Below are 27,848 nucleotides of genomic sequence, written 5' to 3'. Positions count from 1 at the left end.
TACATAAGAATAATTCCGCAAAGAGAGAGGATTTAAAACTGACTAGTGTATAATCAAATTCCAAATGATAGATTCGTACAATATGCAAAGGCGTGAAGTTATTGAGAATATTTTCTTGCATATGTGCATATGCATATTTTGGTTTTTTCCAGCATTAATGCATATAAATGCATAAATCAAAGAATTTTCAGAATAAGTGCATATGTGTGAAGGTTTATTGAAGCTCTTTTTCAGTTTTTCAAATGAATATTGCTCATAGTGTTTTCATAACATCGGGTATTTTTCCCGCAGCTAGGATTTAACTGTTTCAGCGTTAGCGTCAAAAATGTTCAATGCTTTTAGAAAATAGTCTTGAAATTCTTTTTTACTGTTATTTCGTTACTGAACAGCTACAACTAACTAGATATTGAAAATGCTTAAATAAAAAATATTTAGAGGTTATTTGCATATGCATATTTGAGGAGATAAATGAATATGTACTAACAAATAGAAAATATGCATTTTAAAAACATATCTGATTTTTTTGCATAGTGATTTTTTAACGCATATTTTCTCATGTTTGGTATATATTTTCGAATTTTTCTTTTTTTTTCAGGATTTTTCAAATACAAACACAAAGGACACAATAGGCAAATTGCCTAACGAGGTGGCAGAAAAAAGATACCCACAAAAGATAGGGATGTGTGTAAAGATAAAATATATTTTAGCATTTTTTAGCCTTTTTAAGTGCATATTTTGCCATTTTGTAAGTGCATATAATCCGGGCTCTAATTATAGTACATGTTATTACATATATTCTTGAGAATACTCTTTGGAAGGTCTTCTATAACTGGAGAATATTCTCATCAAAGAGAATATTCTGAAGGACTATTATTGAGAATATAATTCTTACTTTTCTTTAATTTTCGATAATATTCCCTTGTAACTTATAAAAGTAGTCCTTCTAGAGAATATTCTCAAGGGTATTATATATATATAACTATATTATAAATAACAGGAGGATATTCTCATCAAGAACTTTAAGAATATTCTCAACTTATTTGTAATAGAAATTCCTCCAGAAGAATATTCTTGAGAATTTTACATCTCTAACTTACCATAAAATTGATTTTCCAAATGAAACATTATTTATTTTTTTTTTACACAAATATAAATAAAATATTTACAAACATAAAAGTATCCATGATGTTTTGGATTTCTTTTAGCCAACAAAAAGTCTACTCAAATCCTTTTAATCGAAGCAAAATAAAACAAAAAAACATTCATTTATACACTAAACAACTCTGTCATCGAAGTGACTGCATATTGATCACTATATAATAGTGGTCAATCATTATTCGTAGGAAACGCAAATCAGTGCAATATTCATTGACTGTAAAGAGCATACAGTACTCTCAGACTCAAGAATTTGGTTTGCAATATTGTAAACTCTGTGTAAAGTATACAAAAAATTAAAACCTTATTGAATCAAAGGCTAACAAAAAATAAATTTCAAAGGGAGATACTGTTTTATTTTGAAATACAACATCAGAGACATTTACATTCATCATCATTTTTCTTATTTTACAAATATTATCAGTTATCCTCCGTGGTATTATGGTTTATAATTTTTTTTCATCACAGAAACAGCCAAATAAGAAATTTAACATTTCTGTCTCAGGTTATCACAATAAGAAAATGAGAACTTGGTACAGAGTTCTTTTTTGTTGTCATGTCTTCAATGGAATGCAGAACAACTTATTCCCACTTTTACAGTACACTTCTTTCACCCGTATGGTTCGGCAATGAGGGTGCGTAACCACGAATGACTGGAAAGCAACCTGAAATGAAGGGGGCAAAAAACTAAAGGATCATAAAACTTTCATCATGAGAAGTTAGAAAATAAGAGGAAATACATTATGCAGATAGAATATTGCGTAAATGATACTCAATTTTGTGTTTGTGTAATGAACTATCTTTAAAGTCATCTTAAGGACTTCCACTGTTGTGAAATTCTTACAAAATCAGCCAGTTCTCAACACGAAACCAAATGCCATGATAGAATGTTCACAAAATTTTGCATGTATACTGAACTGAATGAGATCTGATTTGTAGCATTTATAGCATCAACTTAAAAGTTGCGATATAAGTTTAACCCTCCCATTTACACACACACACAAAAGTAATCAACAGGGCTTAATTAGGCTGGGGCAAGCGGGGCGTTGCCCTGAGGACCCGAGCCAAATGGGGAGCCTCACAAAAAATATACTCTTATTTTGCATAATTTTTTTCTTTTTAGGGGGGGGGGGGGCTCAATAAAATATCTGGCCAGAGAAGGTATCTTACGGCCCTGGTAATAAATCACAGTTTCATTAATTCTTAGCAAGTACAACTCTTGATGAAACTGCCTAAATTGCAGATTTCCCCCCCCCCCCATCTTCTGTGAAATTGAGAGAAAAACTCTGTGTATGTTTGAAGAATGGGTACCTGCATGAATTTTATACTTCATGAACCATAGGGCCCAACCATATACTTCATCATGTGGAGCAGACATGCATTTTGGTACATAATAAGGTATGTTGGTACATAAATAAGCACTTTGTCAAATTGATAGGAGGGGTGAATTCAGACTCAACCCGGTCTCCACCCAGCACAAGAAAATTCAGGTGGAACTTTCAATTCTAATATTGCAGAGAAATGACACCACCACCAGAATACGAAACATAACTCTGGCAGCATCAATATGTTAGGATCACAACATGCAGCACATTAAGGCATGCACCAATTTGTTAGAAATCCCTCAGTAGAGTATTTACAATGTGCATGTACATGATTAAGTAGTCTTCTACACAGGGCACCAAATCCTGCCAGCTACGCTCCTTCCTTGTTGTGGCGCTAATGAAACAAGGCTTTTTAGTACCATCATCTAGTTTTATTTCATAACTATCCTTTTAAATATTATACAGTGGATCCCTCTTATATTGTTCCCGCTTAGTAGACTTATTTTCGTGGTGTCGACCCTAACTAATTCTCATTATATATCCTGTTTAAAGTGTTTTCCCACTTACAACATTTCTTCATGACGGTTTTTCAAAAACGCTATGAGCGGAATCTACTATATTCGATAATGAGTAAAATTAGAAAAAAAAATAATTAAAAATCAGCCAAACCCACTACAATGAACTTGAAAGGACTGAACATTTAGTTGATCATACTCAAAATTTTCCTTTATCCAAAATCACATTCAACAGTACACTACAAATTGCACTATAAGAATAAGAAATCTGATAGAACTAGAAAAAAACTTTGACTGCATCAGGAGGGTTCATTAAAATGCAGCTTTTTTTATAGCTGGGTGTGATTACATCGTGGAATAATTAATGGCATTAGACCGTATAAAAATCTCCTCCTGCCAATTATAAATGTATCAGGTGCTACTACTACTCTAAACCACACATGCACCTCATCCATATTCCTCTGCGGAACCTCTAACAAATTGATACATGCGGGAATGTGAGTGTACGTGTAGTGAAACCTGACGTGAAGTTTGTTTCTGTGTAATGCTTGTTATTTGTAGTGTACTAGGTAGCAGAACACAATCTGAACTCAATGAAAAACTTAAATTTTGATGCACAACTTTAACTGAAAAAAAAATCCTTTGTATGCTTATGCTTACATTCAAATCTGCCATAAACAGCTCTATTTCTTGGACTTTGTCGCCAACACAGGACGCACAGGACAGATGAAATGAAGGCTCCTTCAAAAAAAATTTCTCAGTTTATACATAGCTTATTTTTTTTACTCATAACTTACAAATTGTCTCCCCTCATGCTAGAAGCATGAATGTGCAAAGTCCTTGAAAGAAAAGAGAGAACCTGGGAAATTACGTTTGAATGTTTACTCAACCTATGCTGCTCTATGGAAGTTATTTTCCTAAAATGTTTTGTAACACATGTATAAATAGAAATACACATTTCAGTTTTAGGCAAACTTACAGAGCAAAATAAGGTATCCAACCAGCTGATGAAAAAAAGTGAAAATTTGCACACATTCAGACTTTTAGAATGAGGGAGGACCATATAATCTTGTTCATTACGAAAGAAAATGATTAAAAAAATGTATAATATTACAGTGCACACTGCTCAATGCAATCACACCAGGACTCAGGTTTCTGATTACAATAACCAATTTATAACTGCATGCGAAAAAAACCTGGCAGAAAGTAAAATGACCATACATCCTGTTTGAACAAAATTTTCATTCCATATTGCACTTTACACGAAAAGTATTTACATCATTTTCACTTACTTCATGAAATGGAGGAAGGCGAAATTCTTGTAGACTTTTGTCTATCTTCTGAGTGATTCTCAACAGATCATCAAATCCAACATGAACTTTCAATCCCACAAAAGTTCTGAAGGTGAAGACATTCAGTATCATACATAAATATCAAATTTAATGGACATGCCATATTAAATATATGTATATATTATGTACTAGCAGTTACCCACGACTTCGCTTGCTTGAATTTGGTAATCTGAAAATTTCTTGGCAATGATTCCTCGATCATGGGCAGAAATGCCCCCTCCTCAGCATCAAAGGTGGAGCTGACTGATGTAATGTTTATGGATATATATGAACTGGCATCCTCATGATCGTGCCTCCTTAGACGTTCAAGTCTATCTCCACCTATGTCTCCAATATAACATTTGAACCCCACATGAAAACCATAACATTTGAACCCCACAAAATTCCCTTCTTAGTGAGTCTCTACATTACAAATAAAACTACTGGCCAAATTTCATATTTATAGCATCAGTGGTTTCGGCACGGTGTGATTTCTCTACATAACCTTTGAACCGTGAACCTCCCCTCCCCATGATACCCTTAGGCGTCAAATTTTGAATATCCCCTTCTTAGTGAGACTTTACATCATGAAATGAAACTACTGACCAAATTTCATAATTATAGCCTCAGGAGTATCGGCTCAGCGGATGGTGAATAAGTCAAGCAATGAAATAAGTCGAGACATGTTATCTATATATATATATAATGACATATCCTGACTGACTGATTTATCATCGCTGAGCCAAAACCACTGAAGTTATGAATATGAAATTTGGTCAGTAGAGTTTCATTTCATGAAGTAAAGACCCACTAAGAAAGGATTTTTTGAAATTTGACCCATAAGCGGTTCAAAGGTTACATAGAGAAATCATGCTGAGCCGAAACTACTGGAGCTATAATTATGCCATTTGGTCAGTAGTTTTATCTGATGATGTAAAAACAAACTAAGAAGAAGCCGAGTTGAAACCGCTGGAGCAATATTTCTGAAATTTGCTCAATAGTTTTATTTCATGACGTAAAGACTCACTAAGAAAGGGTTTTTCAAAATCCAACCCCTAAGGGGGTCATAAGAGGGTTCAAAGGCTATATATCAAAACCATGCTGAGTTGAATCCGCTTAGGCTATAATTATGAAATTTGGTGAGTAGGTTTAGTTTGTAATGCAGAGACTTGCTAAAAAGAGGTATTTCAAAATTCAACATCTAAGTGGTTCATATGGGGGGGGGGGGATTTTCAGAGATTACATGGTGCAATCATCGCTGAGTCCAAACAGCAGAAGCTATAAATACTGTTCCAGATAATTCCTCCCAAGTCCTTGAAATGATCAGAGGATGAAGCAATTTTCAGGACATCACAGATTTATTCACAAAAAACTGCTATTTACATATATTTATTAAGCAGAGATACATGCTAACCAGATTAGAGTTCCCTTATCGAGCATCTAATCCAAAAACTCTCTCCCCCTTAATCCTCATCATGATCCCTTATATAGGTTCTGAAAAATTTCTAGTGAGCTTTACATAGTTCCTGGAAAATGGCGCCACTGTCTGGAGGGGGAATCTTCTGGAATGCTCTCTGCCAATTGCATTTCTTTGCGATAAACAGAAACCAGTATCAACTGCTGTTGCCAACAGAAGATTGCAATATTTTTGAGAGGCTCTCCAAAATATTGTGCCATTATCATCTATAGGTCGTAACAATATGAAATTTGGTGAGAATTATATTTTATAATACAGAGAATCATATACAACAGGATTTCTGAAAATTTAACCCCCAAAGGGGTGCAAATGTTATACAGGGGAAATCATTGCAGAACAATTTTCAGATGACCAAATTCACGAGAGTGAAGCTGTGGGTTACAGCTAGTTTTATATGTATATAGATAAGGTAGTTCATCAGGATTATGTGACTGTCCTCAAATTAAAGAGAGAGAGAGAGAAAACCCTAATTTTCATGCATTAACTTCTCAATTGTGAGCAGCATTCTGCACTTACAATAAATATGGTAAAGTTTGGTCATAATGAAGTTTTGCAAATATGTTACTTTGGAACTGGCACAGGCATACAGATATACAGATAAATACGGTTGAATCCCATTTTAAAAAATACCATTATAGTGAAAATCTCATTTTAATGAACACTTTTCTAATCCCCCAGATAAGTTTACTTAGGAACAACGCAAAAACCTAGAATTCCTTAATAATTTTTTTTATAACAAAGTGATTTCTCCGGTCTCTTGCAGTTCGTTATAACAGGATTCAACTGTATTTAAATCTTATGACCAATGTCCACATTCTTAATTTCAAAAAGTAACTGGCAATTTCTCACACAAACTTACCAGACTTTGGACATTAAGCATAGCATACACTTCTTCAAAAAAATAATAATGATGATCACCGAATTTAAAAAAAAAACAGAAATTATTGATTATTCAGTGATTATTAAATAATGTATGATGATTTAACTTTAAAGAATATTCTGATATTCTGCATTAAACTTTTCTAAGTGTATTTTATACAAAATTATGAGAATACATTTTTGATTTTGTGCATTAGCCACCAACAGTAAGTCATCAAATATAGATTCTTTGAAGTCTGTTGTAAAACTTATTACTCTGCTACTGACCATATATAAGCGTATACAGGCACTTCAAAAATCTTAAGAGAGATGACTCACTCCGATGAATGTTTCAAATTATACAACAAGATTTTTGTTTTGTTTGTTTGTTGTATACTATGTATATAATATGACAAGATAGATAACAGATGAGATGGAATGGGGCCCCCTCCAATTGCTTCTAAAATGTATTCATTCTTCTTAACGAATCCGCAGAACTTTTCTCCAACTTCCAACCTCATCTCGTCTGTTATCCCACGAAATTGGTTAATCGTGACAGTACTGGTACCCAATTGTCCAGGGAAAATATATTGTAAAAAAGTTTATGTGTTTATTATTTTTTTTCTTTTTCCCTCCTTCTTTTTGACATTTCCGGTCATGACAATGGGAGGAGGCGAACAGAAAAGTGGATAAAATGAAAAATTATTTTGCTTTATAGGACAGATTTTTCAACCTTTTGCACCATGTCGGGCACATTGCAAATTCCACGTATCCTTGCAAACTCTACTAATCATTTGATCATTTTTATAGCACCATGGTAATTTCCTGCAAATGAAGGAAATTAGATCAGAACCTACAATTTATTGCCAATTCCAAACGGCAACATTTTTATAATCAGAGAGGTTGGTGCGCTAGGGACTCCCTGTGGTAGCACTCTTTTTCTGTGGTCATGTCGCTGTTACTGTTGTACCCCCGCATCAAGAATGTTTCTGACCAGGACGGACCAGTATCAAACTTGCAACTCTACTAATCATATGTTGCTTAGCTATATTGATTACTATTAAACTAATAAGATTTCAAAATTGATGGTGGGCCACACCAGAGATCTCTGTGGAACCATACGTTGAAGACCTTTGCTCCATGGTTAAAAAAAAAGTGTGTTTGTCATGACTTAGTTCTATGTGAATAAAAAAAAAAATATATAAAAAAAATATATATATTAAACACACAACCAATATATCGTTTCTCACCTTGTCTTTTCTTCATTAGCATATACTTCTGTAGACTGAAACATAACTTTGAAACTGAAAAGACAAAAAAGATAAGTTAAATAAACTTTCAGACAAATAAGACTTTTACTTTTAGATGTTGCATTTGATATTGAATGAAGATGATTCACATTTAACAAAATCGATGCAACAAGTGTGTGAAATTCTCACAATAACCACATAGCCTTGCAGTGTCTAAGAGACATGAATTAAGCAGAAGAAAATTACTACCAACAAGCTACACACATGCAGAGAAGATCTTTTTCCAATAGGACAGTGAAAAAGAACAGCAAAGTTAACTAGACCAAAGAAAAAAATAATACATAGATGTGCATAAAGAATAAGAGAGGTAAACTGGTCCAAAATGATGATTAACTGGTACTACTAAATTGAAAGGGAAGATCAAACAAGAACTCTGCAGTAAATGTGAATATATATAGATTGACACATCAAACAAAAGAAGTAGATGTAGAAACTGGATACAATTTTCAACCAGAACAATGGGGGAAATATTAAAAAATTTGATTTGAGTATCCTGATTGGTTATCCCCAAATAAGAAACCTTAATTCAATATATTCACACCACATAGGCTACACTAACATGTAAATGTTCTACAGTGGGTCTCATTTAAGAAATTCTGCTTGAGGCACTTTTCTGTTTTAAAATTAAAAGTGTATCAGAAGTCCAAGAACCTTAATCCTTTCCCATATCAAAACATTTCTTGTTTATGACACTTTCTAGCTTATTACGTTCACACTATATGGTGCTAGCTACAATTTAATAAGTGGAATCCACACTATATTCTAGTATTTATTTGCAAATCTAAATCAAAACCTTTTGAATACAGGTGGAACTTTTCAATTCCCTTTTAATGAAGGGAATAACATTGACAATAAATTTAGTGAATATATGACATAGGTTGAAATATAGTTTTGCAGATTTCAAATTTATAATACAAGCACAAATATAATGCCACAACAGACAAAATGCCCAACGAGAGAAAAAAATGCCAATAATAAATATGGGTGTCATATATTTCTAAAATACAGCAACCCAATTGAAAATGCAATTGCAAAAACTAGAAACAATATATATACAGTCGCCCCCCCCCCCCGTATTCGCGGGGGTGACCGCGAATATGGGAAATCCGCGAATAACCAAAACCATAGTTTTCTTCTTGTATATCTCGTTTATTGAACATCATGGGAAAGAGCAGGGTGACGCAGTGGATAGAACGAAATGTAAAAGAGGGTGCAGCGATTGTTGGCAATGTTTTCTGAAAGAACATTGTAATTTCTGTTTGTCGTGTCTTCTTTATATCATCAAGTATGTTGTAATATGATGACAAGGCTTCCTCTACCAATTTTTCTAAATGTGAAGAGCGTACCATATGGGGATCTATGCCATGAAAACAATCCATTGCTGATTTGAACGTGCGAAGCCTTTCCGCTATGTTACTCATGGTGAACCTGTATTCTAATTCTTTATCTTGATCTTCATCTGGTACCGCTTCAGTTTCAGGAGCAGTCAACCTGCATTAATTCCTCCTCTGTCAACACCTCTGAATTGCTATTAATTTAGCTGTGTTCGACTTCCTCTATATCCATATCATTGAACCCTTCTCCACCCACCTGTTTCGCTAACGTGACAATGTCTTTTATAGTCTCTTCAGTTGGCTCTGTAGAAGTGGTTGTATCCTTTAGTGCACATTGTGGCAAAAGGTAATCCAACCAAAGAGGACTGTTTCTCTCTTGGGAGCTACCACGGCTCTGATGATGACAGTAATGTCATTAGCGAACCATTCTAAATATGCACAGCTCAAATTTTGTAAACAAAACACATGAATGACGATTTCTGAGTGTTGAAAAAAAAAATTCCAATAAAGGAAAAAAAACCCGCGAATACGGGGGGGGGGGGGCGACTGTACATGAAAAAATATTATACAATGCCCATGGTTGTCTTATTCTAAGTATGGATACCTTCTCTTAAAAATTTAAAAAAATCCAATTTTTTTGATTTAAATCAGATTGTTTGATTAAAATTAACTGACTGCTTATTAATTAAACAAATTTGTTAATCATTAAGAATGCATATTTACATATTACAAGACTGCTTTTTTCTCCTAGTTACTTAAATTTAATTAAGCATTAATAAATAAACTACAAATGAACTATAAGCAAAAAAATACAAACACCAAAAATCTGTGTTCATGTAACTGAAAGGCCATTGAGCCCAAATTAACTTCATGGATTAAAATTTTTTTTGTAGAAAAAAGTGTTTTCATTTATGAACCCCCACCTCCGTAAAGTGAATGTGCGGCAGCAACTCAAAGTCATAAATCTAGTGCAGGCATCTCAATTCACTCGATGTACAACCAAAGGACCATTCAACATCAACTAAATAAAACAAATTTTATTGGCAAGATTGTTCCTCACACAATGAATGGACGTGTTTCCAACTTGCATGATGTTGCTTAATAGTTTATGCATTTTTATTCTTTCACAGATTTAATGATTTTTGGTAAAAAAAATAAGCAAAATCAATGCAATAGATGAAAAATTTTTTAAAGATATATTTTACGCATTGATATATTCAATTGTAACGTATGGAATCTGTGCCTGGGGAGGTGCATATTATACTAACATAAATAAATTAGATAATATATATAATAAAATCAGATTCACAATAAAAACTAATCCCACTAACCAAAACAAAACTGAGTGCCATGCATTATCCATAAGACAAAACTATATATACAGAATAATAAAATTTGTTATAGCAAATGAAGAATGGTTAATAAAGAATCGAAACAGATCTTCAAGTAGATTAAGTATGGAATATCAAGTGCCAAAAACAAATAAAACTCTATTCAAAAAAAGTTTTAGTTACACTGCTCCAAAGGTATTAAATAAATACCAAACTGCTAATTATACTAATAAAAGATTGAATTATAATATTTTTGATTTTGCAAAGAGCATTGTGTTTGAAACGCTAATACAATAGAAATATTTACTAATACAAACTTTTACAATACGTGTTTAATTTTTGTGCATAGAGATATCTATCATAAATATCTATATTTTCGACAATTTTCATGAACACTAATCAAAATTTGAAGAGATAATACTACGAACAAGACATAATTATTGATTTAATTTGAAATTTTCGTGACATTTTAAAAATCCAATCATTGTGCATGCACACGATCATAAATTATTAATGGTTTTTTTTTTGTTTATGATAATATAACAATAATGAAGGTTGCTTGAAAAATAGAAATATAGTATTACAAATTATTCGACCTTCTGGAAGGACAAGTAGTCCCTTGAGGGTCACAGAGTGGGTGTATATGTATGTCCATTTGTCCATTTTTGTTTATTTTTGTTAATTTATTATGTATTTTGTTTTGTCATCTGTCTTTCTTATGTATTTTGTAACGTGTTCTGTTTTGTCCAATTAAAAAAAAAAAAATATATATATATATATATACACACTACAGTGAAACCTGTCCAAGATGGACACTACATGAGACGAAACCTGTGTTAAACAAAATTGAAAGATAGTTTGTTCAATTCAATTTGATTTGCACCTTTATAAAACAGGAATCTGTCTAAAACAGATTATTATTTAAGTCTCTTGATGTTTCATCTTGCACTGGTTTCACTGTATAAGAATTAATGGTATCTGCAGTAGCAAAAATAATAGTACTTAACTGAAAAGCTCTTGCAAAACTGAACATACGAACATCTGAACATACTAAAAGTTCTGAGAAATCCTTGACTCAACTATATTGATAACATGAACGAAAACTGAATGAAAATAAGAGTACCCGCAATGATGACGCAGATGAGCATTCAATGACGATATGAAAGTGGGTATCCAATGATACCTTAGCCTCAATGTCTTGGTCAGACTAAGATGGAGATGTTCAGCCGGATTAAGGACGACACCATGTAACCTGGATATTTCTGAGAACTTGGCAACAAGCTCATTAAATTCAGGATCTGGCAAATCTAGGGAAATATAATTTTATGAATAAATTTGATTATTTTAGAGAAAAGTTTATAAACATGACAATGTGTCTCACACAATTTTTTTTCAAATGTGCACAAGAAATGAAACAGAACCTCAATAACCATACAGTTGGTGCTTGTTACGTCAACCATACTTTTATTGAGACTGTTCCATTATAATGACCAGTACAATAAGTCCCAAATATTTTCCTATCCATTTCATGTCATTTTGTACCCAATATAATGACATGGAAATAGGGTTCCCAGACGTCCTCCTTTTTTATGTCATTTCGTCTCTTCCTATGTTTAAAAAAATTCACCCTTTCGTCCTCTTTTTTAGATTTCTGGAATTATTTTTCTCATGAAAAAATTTTTCCATTTAAAATAAATATTTCTCTTCACTGGCATGAGTGTTTTTGAGGGGTTTTTTTCATTGACCAATAGCCATAGAAATTCCCAAATTTTTTTTTTAGCAGTTCTGCTGGGAGAATTCAGTTGGGAAAAATTATTGTTGTGGCCGGTTTTATTGGTCAGAATAGTGGCGGCATCTGTTTTGAAAATTGAGAAAAGTGACTTTATTAAGGGGGCATAAAAGACAAAATTTTATCCAAATAGACATACATTGTCGAAACTCAGCATGGCCTCTTTTTTTTTTTTTTTGCAAAAAATCTTGATAATCAGAACATTTTGCTAATCCAAACATGTCCTATCCCTATTGGTTCCGATTAGCAGGGTTCTACTGTATAGAACATTTGATGTGAAAAACTAAACTTCCATATTCTGTCAGTCAGTCAGTCAGAGCCATTGACATGAAGAAAGCATTGGGAGGGGAGGAGTTGCTGGTCATTACGTGTATATGGGTCTCAAGCATGCACGCACGAGAGGGAGGGAACATTGCAGAATTTTTTTGAAAATTTATTTGGGGGGGGGGGGCCTCAAATGACTTCATTTGAGATTGATAATTTTTGCTGTGAAAGTTTTTTGAATTGTTAAGAATAGTATTTGTTAAGCTAATGCTAAATTTTGGTTAACAAGAATGCCCCTATAGTTTCTCTGCTAAAATAAACCTTCCAGTAAAACTTAAGTGAGGGAAAAACTTAAAACTGGTTCCTTAATGATCAACTATGTTCCTTGGTGTCACTCATGGCTGACACCTGTTGATAGATAGAATGCCAAGAAAGATAGCTTCTTTGAAAAGTGTTAGAATACACCAAGATCTTTGGTAACATGTGTGCTCAGTGCAACTTTGATAACTCAACATTTATTATTTCCATGGTTGGCATAATATAATATTAAATTTAATGGGTGGAGGGGAACCTCTCTAACTCGACACATGATGACCACATCCCACTTAAGTCGACTATGTTTTATACTCTGTCATCACAATTCATTTTCGGAAAAATCTCTTGTGTTGATCAGTTCTAAAAAATTTATTATATTACTCTTGTGTGTGTTTAAAAAATTCTACGTTTCATTGTTTATGTCATTCTTTGTTTATTGAAATTTATTGAAGACTCTCTCCCAAACCATTAGGTAGGATTTCTTTCCATTATTCTTCTGTTTGGAACCTGAAAACTCACCCTGTGAACTACAAAAGCTGCAGATGTAAGTGAATGATTTTGGGTGGGAGATGGTTTGAGAAAGCTTGATCCAAATGTTTTAAGTGAGAGGAGGAAAGTTATTTTGGACAATTGTACTGCTTATTCGCAAATAACAGATCATCTGGCAATTGAAATATACTTTTCCCATTTAATTCAAGATCATTCTTAAAAACTTGGTGATAAAATCATTTTATAAATTCGTAAAGAATCACATAACAATATTACGTAAAAAATTGTTAAGGGCAAAATGAAACCTTAATAACTTGACATCCCCTTAAGACTTAACCAGTCAACTGTCCAATTAATTTCTCCGAGCGTTACCCGCAGTGCCCACTTTTTTTTTTTGAAGATGTGCACGCTTTTTTCCTTTTTTTCCCTTTTCTTGGAAGTTTGAAATATTAAAATATTTTTTTATAGCACGAATGTGTCGAGACATAATATGACACCCCAAAAGTGGGGAGGGGCGGTCATAATGTCCTGTGTCAAAAAGAAATGCTGTTGATGGATTTATGTGGAACCATAGTAGTTGAACCTTTGCTAAAAGATATATGAGTAATAAAACAGATGCATCTTCGCAAGGGAGTTGGAAATTGAACGATGGGGATGCAGCTTTGCAAAGCATGACAAAGATAATAGTAATAATAATCTCAGACCTTGAAATATAATTGTCAACTCCATCAAGTGATGAGATAATAAAGTAGAAGGATGACAGCACATGCAGGACAAATTATTTCGTCATTTCTATGTGAAAAAGACTGAAAAGTCTGTGTGTCGGCAAATGCCGTCGTAGGCAACACCATTACGTATATCAGCGACGGCAAATGCCGTCTTAACCACTTGACTGGCAGAAAAGACCGAAAAAAGTCTGCGCGTCGGCAAATGCAGTCGTAGGCACCAACATTACATATGGCAGCCACTGCAAACGTCGTCGTAACCACTTGACTGGTTAAGTTAACATGTTTCTCGATGCACTTAAGGTGCCAAGTCATCCAAGTTTCATTGTAGTATAGCTGGCCATTGCTTGGTGGCCAGCTGGACTCAATAAAATATCCCATGTGCCAATCACAGTTTAAATGCCAATCAAAAGAACTTCTGTTATAATGTATATAGTGAAAAAACTTCAAGTGAAATTCATGAAAAGAAAACTCATTTGTGATTTGGAAATGCAACTAGAAGAAACGACTCACATTCAATATACACAAAAGTAGCCCAAATTCCTCTTTCATGCGGGAAAGACCTCAACTTTCCTCCATGTTCCGATGGATTGTCTTTTTGATCATAATTTCCCAAATCATCGAACATTGTTTGCACTGTTGATGGCAATGGCAGAACATCCCTACAATGAGGCACAAAATACAGTTACCAGCATACACTGAATAAAACATATAAACTTCTATAGAGATAGAGAAGAAAGTTAAATCATGAAATGAAATTTCTTTTTCTTGCTCTCACATACATGATATTTTTCGATAATGTTTTAACCCAAAAATTTCAAAATCACCATTGACTGCATAGGCAGAGACACTGGGATCATTGTACAGCCTGGGGAGGGGGGAAAGAACAAGGATTAGCTTCTTATTTAAAATATAAATTTGATTTGGATATTTACATATTACCCATGCCAGAGAGAAACTGCCAGTAATGATACCAAAGATAATGTGAATTATAGCAATCACTTTTTCTGTGGGAAACCGTAATAACTGTGCAGTTTGGCTTACGTCGGCACATAGTTAGCCGCTGTGTTGGTGACCTAGCAATGCTAACCTGGCACGGATAATAAGTATTTACCAAAATTTGCCAGAGAGGGAGAAAAATTAATTCACCCATTCTGAGTGACCAGGGGTCTGTCCACTTTTTATTATTTGGTCCCGTTTTTTTAAAAATCATCATTAATTCTGTAGATGCAAAATAATCCAATTAATTTTTCACAAAAAATACGAGATGCCAAATTTGTGTTCTTGCTAATTTTTTATTTTTGTAAATTGTTCATTTTTCACTTCACATCTGGAATTTTGCGAAGATTATTTTTCATAAGTATTGATAATACCAACTCAGTGGTGTGGGGTGGAGTGGAGGGGGGGGGGGTATAAGATAAAGAGCTTAGGTGGCTATAGTTGAGGGCGACAAGTTTAGAGGAGCAGCAAATTTGAGGAACGAATGGTAGCAAAATTTGTGTAGCCATGTTGGTAACACTATAACTCCCCATCTCTGCTTAGAGTGAAGAACCTAGGTCAGTGAGTGACCAAAAGCACAAGGTTCCCAAAGTATAGGTCATGGCCTCCCTAGCGATTCTCCAAAATGAAACCATCTGAAAAAAGAAATTTATTTTTAGTTTTCACAACATAACGCTCCTTTCACAAGATACGGAAAATCAGACGTACAGAAGAGAAATTAAAGCACATTCATTAATAAAAAATCAAGAATGCTCAGGAAAACGGGACATACTGTATAGTTACTTTAGTGGGTCGGGGTCGCAGATAAAATTCTTGTCAAAGGAGGAGGGGTCACACTTCTAAAAGTTTGGGAAACCCTGATGTAGAGCATTGGACCTAGAGTGCGTGAATAACCAAAGCAGTGACTTTTTTTATAGAAGAGTGTGGGAGTGAAGAATAATCTAGAACGATACAAATATATCATTACACTTCCCTTCTGAAATATATACATTTCTAAATATTCTGATACAGCACTAGATAAGCAATCAAACAATTAGGTACACAACACACACTTCCAACATGACTCACTAGGTAGTAAATTGCTCAGATGGCAATAAACCTTGGCAATAAAAAGAAAAGAAAGTGGAAAAAAAAAATGACCCACAGCACAGATTCTCATATTGTGCACTGTAACCTTTGTCAGGAGCTGTGAACAGCATCTTTTCAGTTTTTTCTTCCCAAAGCAGAATATTTTGTGTTGTTTCACAATGAGCTCTCGGCCGACTGTTTCAGATTTTGCTATATTCTGCTTTGGGGAGAGGGGTGTTGAAGCGCTTCTTTCTTAAACGGCTTTGGGGAGCTACGCATAAGTGTTGATCAGAGGAAGGCGCACCGCGGGTGAAAAAAGTTTGAAAACACTTGACCTGCAGAGTTTGTGACCAAAAAAGTGACCCAGAGAAGTAGTTCTCAACCTTCAGAAGTCAACAGACTGAGATTGATTAATTTTTTGTGTGTGAGCGAAAAGCCCAGTCATTTACATGACCGGGGACAAATAATCAAAGAAAGATGAAACAGTGAATTATTCACTGCCCAGCGGTTGAGAAACACTGATCTATAGAATGTGGGAACACGCGAATAAACAAAAGAGTGACCTGGGGAGCGAGGGACCAGGTCAGTGGGCATTAGCACTCAAGTGGTTCAGTGGTAAGATACTCGTCTTCGACTGTGAAATTATCATCAGGGTCTGAATCTGGGAGAACATTGAAAATAAATTCTCAGGGGTCTGTCCAGACTTTTTGCACAGGGTCCTGTTTTTGTGAAAATGTACCTTATTTTTGTGAAAATGTACCTTATTTTTGTGAAAATGTACCTTATTTTTGTGAAAACGTTCAAAATAGCAGTGAAAGTAATAGTAATTAAACAGCAACCTCATTTTCCTATTTCATTTCATTTTTATTATCATTTTCCTAGTTTTTGATGCACTCACAGCTTGTTTGTGTTTCTGGCTATATATATGCTTGTCGACACATCGTGTTGGGTGATCATCAAATTGCACCCCTTGGTCAATCCAGGGTCCCTTATCAAAAAATGTAGAACATATTTTGCAAAGAAAGCCAGATGCAGAAATGCTGTAACATAGCCAACTGTGAAGCTTCTCAAAACGTGCGATGTTCAACAAATTCGATACTTTTGGACCCATTTTTCTAGCTTCTGTAGATGAAATTTTCTTAAAATCCGGCTCTACCGACGAATTCGTAGCATCTTTCAGCGCTTCCGATAAATCAGCAATGTCTTCCGCCGCTTCCGACGAATCGGCAATGTCTTCCGCCACTTCCGATAAATCGGTCATCTCTTCCGCCGAATCGGCAATGTCTTCCGAAGAATCCGAAATGTCTTTCAGCGCTTCTGATAAATCGGTAATGTCTTTAGGCGCCTCCGATAAATCGGTAATGTATCGCGCCGTTTCCAAGGTTTCGACAGCGTGGTTCGAAACCGATGAAGGAAGCAATGTTTCAGTAATTTTTTCCGGGTTAGCACAATTGGAATTATCTGTATCTGACGTCTTTTTGGTGACGTTTTCAGATCCTCGTTTAAAAAACGATGTTATGGAGCTGCATCCCCGAACGTCAGTTGGCCGTATTTTTTTAATGTAGTAATCACTATTCCTTGAATTTCCACCTGTTGGTGGTCGACCACGCTTCATATTAAATTTTCAAAAATGAAAGCGCAATACAGGAAAAAAAACGTGCACAAAAAATCCAATTCTACAATAAGCATCAACTACGCCGATTTTACGACTAACAAGAGGTTGTGATTCAAAGACCATTTGAGGAGAAGTGCGGGGCTAAAGCAAAGCTGCATAAAGGAGCTGCGCACCTTTCAAGCGGCTTTGGGCTAAAGCGTTTGTATAATGGCATAGGTTGCGCGATAAAATATCGGACGCGGTCAATCCGTGGTCAACCAGCGGGATGTCCTAACCAGAAGACTAGAAACAAGGAAAGCCCTCTCAAGGTCACGCTCTTTCTCCGATCGCCTTTTCAAGGTCATGTTTTCCGGTATCCAACCAACAACTTCTATAGATAAGATTACTCATCTATGGGGGAGGGGGTGGTGGTGTTGGGCCATGCATGCTTAAAAAAAAAGATCAATGGCTTTCTATTACGACTAGGGTCATAACTGATAAGAATTTTGTCGCACAGCAGTCGCAAAAGTTCGTTTTTTACGACGTAATTTTCATGAAGGGTTCGTTTTCTGGAATTTTGTGATGGATCCGTTTATTATCCTCCAAATTTTGTGAAACATCCTTTTTTTAGCCCCGGAATTTTGTGAAGGGTCCGTTTTATAGTCCTGGAATTTTGTGAAGGGTCCGTTTTATAGCCCCGGAATTTTGTGAAGGGTCCGTTTTCCGGACCCAAATTCCGGCTGGACAGACCCCTGATTCTTCACCTACCAAGCCTGGGGCGACCACTGATATAGATAGCGCCTTCATTACCCACTCGTTAGAAATTTCCGTATGGCGGTTATATGATCAGAGTGCAGTTGGTGCACGGTGAAGTTAGTAGGCCAGCGAGCAACCAAAAGAATGACCTATAGTGTGGGTGAGCATGGGAATGACCAAAAGGGTATGCAAGCATGTGAGTTATCAAGAGATTGACTCAGAGACGGACATATTTAAAACGGGCGGACCAAGAGAGTTATAGTACATGGAGGCAAATTCGAGGAATGAGCGATTACAAAAATCAGACTAAAATTAGGGGAAAGCGGCAACACTATAATCCACTTTGCGCCTGCTGTTGCCCAGGGCACCCTACAGGACCCTCATTTCCGGGGGGGGGGGCAAAGAACATACACTCAATGTAGGTATATATATATATTTGTGTATATACACACCCTCCTATACATACTAAATCAGTCAAGCCATGTGTGGGACGGGGGGGGGGGAAACTTAACTGAACTTTAACTAGCCAAAGAGGGACAAACCATAACGAAACCGAGTTTCAATAAAGATTTAAAAATCATGAAACACTCGATAAGTACCACTTCTGGGCGACTTTGGAATCATCCGCATCTACAGCTGCTAAGGACTTGTTACTTTGTAAGACCTCATCCTCCTTCGAGGATGATTCTTCATCCCCGCTCGAATACGCTTCCAAGAGCTTCAAACCATTCATTTGAAGCCGCCGATGATTCGAAATAAAAATGCCGAGGAATAATGGCAACGAAATGGCGGATAAACAATCAGTTACGAACAAATAATGACTTCGAAGAATTCGTTGCGAATATCATGAACTCCATAGTCACGCTTTCTGTTTGTAAACAAGACTTGACTTTACTTTGCTACTCTGTACTGTTGCCAGATCCTTTAAAAAAAACTTCCGGTGAAAGTAGCCAAAAATATCGGAACTTGATATGGTCAGCTTTGTACGGATGTGATTTTGTGTCCATGTCGGAATACTACAGCGTTTACTGCCATCTATCCAGAAACTCGAGAACTTCACTAATGAATCACAAACAGAAATAAAGTAGAATATATGCTGCTATCTATTATTAAAAAAGCAAACGAAAAAAATGTAAACTAGTATTATTTTTAGACCATAGATAGCAGTAAATCCTGGATATGAAATATTTTTCTCAATATTAGTCAAAGCCGTCCAAATTTCTTTGTCTACAAATATGACCGCTTGTTGGACTAGCAGCCAAGCAACACCGCACTAGAAATTTTTTTGTGTGGTGTTGAGCCCAGGGCCGCAACTAAAGGAAGGGGGTGGTGCAGCGGGTCTGATGCCCCGGGCGCTGTAGTATAGGGGCGCAAATTTCACTCTTTAATCTCTCCTTCAACATTATGAGGGGGCGCCAAAATGCATGCTTGCGCCGGCTGACCAAGCATCTAGTTGCGGCCCTGGTTGAGCCAAGCCGTAAAGGGCCATTCAAGTATTACATCAGTAGATATTTAGCCATTTTTGACCTCCTCTTCCCCGTCAGCAAAATTTCGTTAGCAGCTTAGTATATTTCATATCTTCAAAAAAAGGTGGTTGATGACGTAAGCAACCTCATTCACTCACTTCATTCGAAAGCTGTACGGCTATGACTTATATTATTTCATAGCGTGTGAGACATTTCTTCGATGAAGTGTTTACTGCCATCAGGTGCCTATGCGCAGTGTCGCCTGAACGCATGGGCCCACACGGGCACAGCCCTGGGGCCCCAAGAGAAGGAGGGCCTCACAAAACTGAGACCTGGTTGAAATTTTCGGGAATTTGTCTAGTGAGGCCTACGAAAAATTATTTTGGGGGCCATTCAAGTATTACGTCAGCAAATTTTGAACCATTTTTGACCCCCCTTGTAAGCAAAACACTGAACCCCCCCCCCCCCCCCCCCCGTCAGCAAGATTCCGTCAACTTAGAATATTTCATATCTTCAAAAAAAGGAGGTTGATGACGTCAGAGGAGGTTGACAACCGTTAAACACTGCTCCCTTCTTGTCATCAAAAGTCAGCAAATTAGAACCCCCCCCCCCCGATGATTACGTAATACTTGAATGACCCCTTGGCTCGGAGGCCCGTGATGGCCACCGTGATGCCAGGAACGGCCCTGCCTATGCAGCGCAGCTTTCGCCCTTTGCCATGAAGGCTCCATAATACGACCAGACGTTTAAATTAGTAGGTAATTAATTTTTATCCAGATGGAGGGGAGGAGCTAGGCTCAGAAAACTCACTCTGACCGGGGGGGGGGGTCATGATGCTCCTAAGACGGCCATGGTGATTGGCAGTAGCCCGCATTTTCTTTGAGCAATTTTCCAGATATTTTAGCTTTAATAATTACTTTTCCCACGTTTGGATATTTGTTTTCAGACGAATCGGCGATGTGAGCTACTGTATTTGTTTGAGTATGTATATAACTTTTTTAGTATTTCATACTATTCTTTTTCTCTGTATTGCCACTAGATGGCACCGCTTACACAATTATTACCTATGTTATTTTTCCCACCTTTTGAGGTAGATGGTTTTTTTGTATCGGCTCCAGTCAGTCGTACCTTTGCTTCATCTCATTAATAAACGTTTTTTATTATAATTGAAACCTTTGCGTTCTCCGTATATAACGGTGCGTTCGTCGTTCGTATACAGTATTTTCCCGCGCCTGGGAACCTATATGTTCAACGTACGATTCTTAATCAAATATGGTCAGATTTGTGATGTGAAAAATTTGATTGTTTCGGAAAATTCTGATTTCCCTTTCTGTTGACATAGGCAACATTCCCTGAAATACGGGAAATTAGAATTCCAAATACGGGACATCGCCAATGATCGCCAAAATCGAACAAAGTTGCCAAATATTGTTGAAATTACGGAAAAATCACAATGGCGGGAAATGAAGCACTACTGCAAATTTGGATTAAAATGAATTTCATGTAAAAAAAAAAACCGTTCACCAAGACAAATGCTGGAGATTAATATTCTGATATATATAATTGTAATTATCATAATATAATTTATGAGTTGAAAAATAATCTCAACCTTTGACTTCAATAAAGAATAAAATTCAAGTTGGCTTCGTGTAAAATACGGGAAAAACCAGGACACTTTTGCCGAAAAGTCGGGACGGCCAAAAAAAAACAAAATACTGGGGGGGGCTGTCCCGGTAAATACGGACGTATGGTCACCCTACGTTGACAGGAAGGTAAAGTGAGGTCGTTACGCAACAAGGAAGTGAAGTGCAGCTCGAATGATCGTGTGCAAACTGCGTATGAAAACTACGGTAATAATACTCTGGATCTCAGCGCTTGGAGAAAATGTCTTCGTTATCGACTCGAACACTCAAAAAGTGCTCCGAGTGTGTGGTGCAGAATTTCTCATGGAAATACTTGATCAACCGTCTGACGGAAGATGGCGACGTATTAAAGACCGAGGTCTTTCCCGAAGACTCCATCAGCGAGCATTCATGGTACCTAGAGCTGAGAAAGCATTCCCGCGAGTTAGCCGTGCGACTTTGGCTGGTTTCAGGAACGGAGCACGACGTCTCCGCGGACTTCACCTTGCACCTGAAAAGAGGTAGGACCTACGTAGGACCTCATCAGAGAATGAAAAAAAGATGTTCCTTCCGATTTTCAAGCACGCAACGTAAGTCGGAATGGCTTCGCTTTCCGATTTACTTTGCGAGGGACGTGCTCAAGATTCGTGTAGTGGTGCATGCCCATTCGAAACAAAAATCCACCGAGGCCGACTCCAGTCAGACATCGACGTCTTCGAGGGACACCTCTCTCGAAGCATCTTGCGTCGGCAGCAGCACCGACAAGAACCTTCGCGATTTCCTTTCCTTCTTGCAGAGTGGCAAGTCGCACGACGTGATCCTGAAAGTCCGCGGCGAGGAGATCAAGTGCCACAAAAGTGTCTTGTCGTGGAGGTCGCCTCACCTGTTCTCGGCGATCGAACATTGCATCGGCGACAGTAAGGATAACCTGGTCGAGATAAACGAGTTCGATCCCCAAACCATCAAGGCCTTGATAGACTTCCTTTACGCCTACGAGTGTCCCAAGTTACCATTAGCGGCCGGGATGGTCCTCCTGAAGGCTGCCGAGACGTATAAGATCCCCGAGTTGAAGGACGCCTGCGAGAAGAACCTGATCTCCGAGATGAGCTCGTCGAACGCCATGGACGTCCTTCTGTACGCGGACATCTACTCGGCGGATTGGGTCAAGAAGCGGGCCATCGATTTCATATGGGAGAACATGGCGGCTTTCAAGAACGCCGAGCAGTACGAGCCGTTGATGCTGAAGCCGGATCTCCTTCGCGAGTTGTTGATGGCCAAGGCGAACGCCACAGAAATGGATCCTAATAGCGAAGGATCCTAAAGGCAGTCCCGAAAGACGATGGTCGTAAGTCTTAATGCACGTGCATGTCATTTGTATATGAAAATCACCGTCTTGTAATATGGGGCATTTAAGTTTTGAATGTCCATAATTTTTTTTTAATTCCTTGTATTCGGAAATAATGCCGCATCATTATTTTGCTATATTTGACTGAACATGATATTATAAGTGTCATTACAAAAACGCAATTGTTTACGAATGATTAGAAAAATTGATTTCAATAATAATGATTTTTCAAATAATCATCTCATGAATCAATCAATGGGGTAATCAGTAAAAATATTGTAACTGTATTTATGCATATGATTCTTGAAAATGTTCAATGCAGTGGTTCCCAACCTGGCAAACCTTAAGAGTCAGGGGGGGGGGGTTTCTTAACCTTTTTCAGCCTCGACCCAAAACCATCGAGATCATCTTCGCGACCCATGAGTACTGTTTCTTTTTCGAAATTAGTGAAACCAGTAACGCAATAAGACCATTTTCAAATTTTTTTTAGTGTATTTGCACGACTCATTTAGGAAGCTCCTGCGAATCCAATTTGGGTCGTGACCATTAGCTCCAGAATTAGTGACTGTAAGTGGATTTGCACGACCTTTGTCGGTTGTTTATGTGAATCACGATTCGTGATTTGATCTACCCACCTTTCGGAAACCCATGTGAATTCACTTTGGGTCATGACCAATAACTCAAGAATCAGTGTCTGTAAGTGTATTTGTACGGCCCTTCTCGGAAGTCCATGCGAATCAAGTTTGGATCGTGACCCCTAGCTCAATAGCCTTTGGCTGATTGCAGATTGTTCTGAGAATTTCCTAAATTTACTTGAGTTAATGGGTTTTATTATGGTTTATGGTCACAACCTATGGGTCGTGAATCGAACTTTGGCCCGCAGGAGCTTCCAAGGTGGGTCGTTCAAGTGGTATCACTGTCCACGACTTCATTTATACGACGACTTCCTTGGCCTCGTTTACCGTTTATCCGCGGCTTCCAAGAACAGTTGAGTCAGGAGTTGATTTATGGTTCGACCGCCTGTGGGCTTCACAACTTTTGCCGTGCTTCTGTTCCAATTTAATTTGTCTTGCCCACTCATTCCTCAAATGCTTAGCCCCTGTCACTACTACTACTACTACTACATAACCGTACATACAACTCTTACACTTTCTTCTACGGAATTTCTAACGAATTGGTAGATGCTGGAATGTGCGTGCTGTGAACTTAACGTGAAGATCGCTTCTGTGTAATGCTTGTTATGTGTAGTGCTGCCAACTGCCATCACTTTTTCTAACTGTGGGTGAGGTGTAATGATTGAATAATTGTTATGTTGTAGGCCTGTTGTTCTCTATGGCGAGACTTTTTAACGGGGAGATCGGCTGGCATTTGGGAACCACAGAAAACCAACCTGTGGCGACGGTGGGGTTCGAACTCGGTTCCTCGCGATGCGAGTTCGTCAGTATTGCCACTCGACCCCCACAGTGGCAGCCCCTGACACTGTAAAGCATCGGAAAAATGCACTCCTACCCAACCGAAAGGTCATACAGGAAATTGTAAAATTGACGCCGCCATCCTGCTCATCACAAACTCCGGCAGGGCGAGACGGGAAATAAATCCCCGAATCGAGTGCCGTTCTGCTCTGAATTTATCCCGTTCCGGTTTTTTTGTGATGAATACACCATCACCTACAACCAGCACCAGACACCATCCGGGAGAGGCACCCTCACATACCCTCTGCCGGACTAATGTAGGGCCAAGAGTTACCAAGGGTATGTGAGGAGGTAGACTGACTGACTGATTTGGCCTTCGATGGTGTAGCATCATTTGGCCATCATCTGCCCCGCCCCCACTTTCTGGAAGTCAATTATTTGGTTAATCTTTTGGTCGACGAGTGACCTCGTCTCCTCACTTTAGGTCACTCTCACAGGAGTACATAAAATTTTCTTGGGGAGGGGGTTCTTTTTTACTGCAAAAAATTGAAATCTTCACCGTTCATTAATCCTTCAATGCGTTCTCGATGCTCCCTCTTGCCTACACACTTCCACGCATACCATAAGATACAGACTCTTCGAGCGGGGACGGCGGATCACTGAGGGTGTGTGTGTGCCTTAATATTGAACGCAGGGGGAGGCGGTTTTCAACTTCCACCCTCTCGCCTGTGCTAATAATACACATTTTTTGTTAATGAACGGGGTGACGGATGACGATCGCTCCCTCTGTTCTGCCAATAATGCTCACATGCTCTGTTTTGGTCGTTCTTATGATCACTCATGCTCACACACTCCAGAACAGAATGTCGACCTCCACTCACCGCCTATGCCAATAATACTATTTTTCCACTAAACAGGAGGGGGGGGGGGTAGGCATCATCCCTTCTGTATATATCTATGTCTATAGGTCAATCTTTAGGTCATTTATATACTTGTATACGCTTCAAGTCACTATTGGCTGCTCACCGATCTGATGTCTTTCTTATTATGTCACTTTTGGTTACTCACATTTTTGCGAACTCTGTAGGTCACTCTTTTTTATCACTAATTGACTTGGACTCTTGCTCTCTTGGTTACTAACTGATTTGGTTCCTTACTGTCTAGGCCACTGTTTTCGTTACTCGCATGTTTGCAAACCGTCCAAGTCACACGTTTGGTCACTTATGGATCTAGTCCCTAGCTCTTTAGGCAAAGGCAGATTCATGGTTTTGCAACCCTCTCTTCTCGTATTTTAGTCTAATTTTCTTAACCCACCCATTCCTTAATATTGCCACCCTGGGCTGTAAGGGCCTGCTAAACCCCCCCCCCCATTCCTTCCGCGTAATATACGCCACTGAAATCAGAAAGGCACACTTCAAAGCATTGAACGGGCATATCAACTCGTCGTGACACATTAGTGTAAGCATAACCAAACGCTTAGAAAACCTCCTCTCGGAGATGTGAAACGGGTGTTACCGGTCCATCATAACTATTGGCGGAGATGGTGATGTGTCCCGTTTCGTCCTATTGCTGAGATAGTGCTGTTTCATCTTCAGGTGATAAAATACCAGTTCAGTTTCATCCACTCCCGTTCGTATGCTGACGTCTTAAAAATTGTGGTACGGAGTGGACTTCAATATTTTTTGAGTCAAGAGTACCGACGCATGCCTATCATTAGAAGAGGAGCACTTGTGCCAAGGGTGCTCAATCAATATGAAGGTGTGGGTCACTTCATTGGTTTGAAGGAGCGGGCCACTCGAGTCTGAAAATTTGGCGTCTGCTGCTAAAGTGCTTTGTCACTGTACCACAGATCACTTAAATGATCTGTAAATGTGCCGAGGGCCACTCAAGGGATTTGTATCTCAAATGTGCCACCTAGTTAATTTTTACAAATTTAAGTTTGAGTTCGCCGACTGCATCAGATGATTCCGAGGTCCACATTCAGCCCGCGGGTCATTGTTGCGCATGTATGTGATCACTGACGTATTGCTATATTTGAACCAGTGTTTCTCAAAGTGTGTGTCGCTGCTCGTATAGGGACATCACTGATCATTATCAGGAGCGTCGCGACGAGTTGGAGATAATGGTTTGTGACTTATCTCCTCTTCGATCAAGGGCAGTGGGTGGAAAAAGTGAAGGGGGAGAAAAGAGGATCAGAACGACTCCTTTTTATCAAGCAGGATGAAATGACACTGTTTTGACTTGAGGATGAATCCTAGCCCACCGGCTAGGGGGGAGGGTGGAAGGGGAAGCACGATTATGATGTCGATACATTGGTTGTGTCTAAACAAATGCATTAGATCGTCTTTGATGTTGGCCTTCCCCCGCTCCCGAATACAATGAATGCATTGAGACAACCCCCCCCCCCCAACTATATAGAGTTCAAGATGTTTGGTTAGTCACCCTTAAACATATTGCCTTTTTTAATTTTTAAGGTCACTAAATTATGGGGACGACGACCATTCACCAATTTCTTTTTTCTTGAATCTGTATTAATTCAGTCTAAATATTGGGAACTTAGTGCCATCTATCGACAGATTGGAAAACATGATCGGGAAAAAATGAAATGATTAAAGAACTACTGCCCTCTAATATTTATTAAAAAAAGTAAAACTCGCATCTAGTACCAACATTGGAAACTAGATGGCAGTAAACACTGCATCAAGGAAATATTTCTCACACTATGAAATAACATAGGTCAAAGCCGTATAGGGTTTGGGATAAGCTACAGTAAGTCAAGACCGACCGTATTTACATCAATAATGTTAATAAATTTAATTTGTATTGAATTTTTGAAAGATTATTTTGTACTTGTGGCTATCTGGACAACCATTGGCGCATTTTTTTTTCCAATTGGTGCTTTATTTATTTTTTTTTTTTTAAGGGAGAATTTGTTACGTCGATGTTAGCCGGTATTAGGAACATTTCGTCAGGGCCTGGGCTGAAAATTCAACATGCAGGTCGCAATGTTTGCTGACATAAAAATAAACACGGCCTTGACCAGTGGTAACAAAATATACCACATCATAAATTTGCTGCCATTTATGGTTTAGAAACAGTACTGGTTGACAGTTTAACGTTTGCTGTCTTAATAATAGATAGCAGCATGGGTCTATTTTTATGAGTTTGTGATTAATTATTGAAGTTCTCAAACTTCCGGATAGATGGTAGCTGGAGTATCACAGTATTTTAACATTTACTTCAGATTGCATTAGTACCAGACAGACCATATTTTTTCCCAGGGAACATACGGAAATTCGAAATCTCAAATACGGAAAACACTGTCTATTGCCAATTGTCGCCGAAAATGATGTCAAAGTTGAACAAAA

General features: G+C 37.7%; 2 protein-coding genes across 2 annotated transcripts; one reads left to right on the top strand and one right to left on the bottom strand.

Annotated features, from left to right (window-relative positions):
• Positions 1-1,112: 1,112 nt before the first annotated feature.
• LOC149087681 (U6 snRNA phosphodiesterase 1) lies at positions 1,113-19,549 on the bottom strand. Its single transcript, XM_089231579.1, has 7 exons — positions 19,235-19,549; positions 14,732-14,880; positions 11,760-11,943; positions 7,912-7,965; positions 4,288-4,393; positions 3,656-3,736; positions 1,113-1,820 (listed from the first exon to the last, which is right to left on the bottom strand). Exons 1-7 carry the CDS (start codon positions 19,366-19,368, stop codon positions 1,710-1,712), a joined length of 819 nt encoding a protein of 272 aa, XP_089087705.1. The 5' UTR covers positions 19,369-19,549; the 3' UTR covers positions 1,113-1,709.
• Positions 19,550-21,985: 2,436 nt separating this feature from the next.
• LOC149087680 (speckle-type POZ protein-like) lies at positions 21,986-23,044 on the top strand. Its single transcript, XM_089231949.1, has one exon. It carries the CDS (start codon positions 21,986-21,988, stop codon positions 23,042-23,044), a length of 1,059 nt encoding a protein of 352 aa, XP_089088075.1.
• The last annotated feature ends 4,804 nt before the right edge of the window (positions 23,045-27,848 follow it).

The sequence above is a fragment of the Pholcus phalangioides genome, unplaced genomic scaffold (assembly GCF_987345545.1).
Source record: "Pholcus phalangioides strain wild (caught in Gottingen) unplaced genomic scaffold, Ppha-v1.0 ptg000004l_1, whole genome shotgun sequence".
Lineage (NCBI taxonomy): Eukaryota > Metazoa > Arthropoda > Arachnida > Araneae > Pholcidae > Pholcus > Pholcus phalangioides.
This window is presented reverse-complemented; position numbering and strand designations above follow the sequence as displayed.

What these genes read in the sequence shown, in the direction of transcription:
- LOC149087680 (XM_089231949.1), top strand. Translation starts at nt 21,986, where the DNA reads ATGTCTTCGTTATCGACTCGAACACTCAAAAAGTGCTCCGAGTGTGTG.
- LOC149087681 (XM_089231579.1), bottom strand. Translation starts at nt 19,368, where the DNA reads ATGAATGGTTTGAAGCTCTTGGAAGCGTATTCGAGCGGGGATGAAGAA. An exon ending in TCCAAAGTCGCCCAGAAGTG is followed by an intron (nt 14,881 to 19,234) that starts GTACTTATCGAG and finishes GCCTCATTGTAG; the next exon opens with GGATGTTCTGCCATTGCCAT. An exon ending in GCCTTCCTCCATTTCATGAA is followed by an intron (nt 3,737 to 4,287) that starts GTAAGTGAAAAT and finishes TTTTTTTTGAAG; the next exon opens with GAGCCTTCATTTCATCTGTC.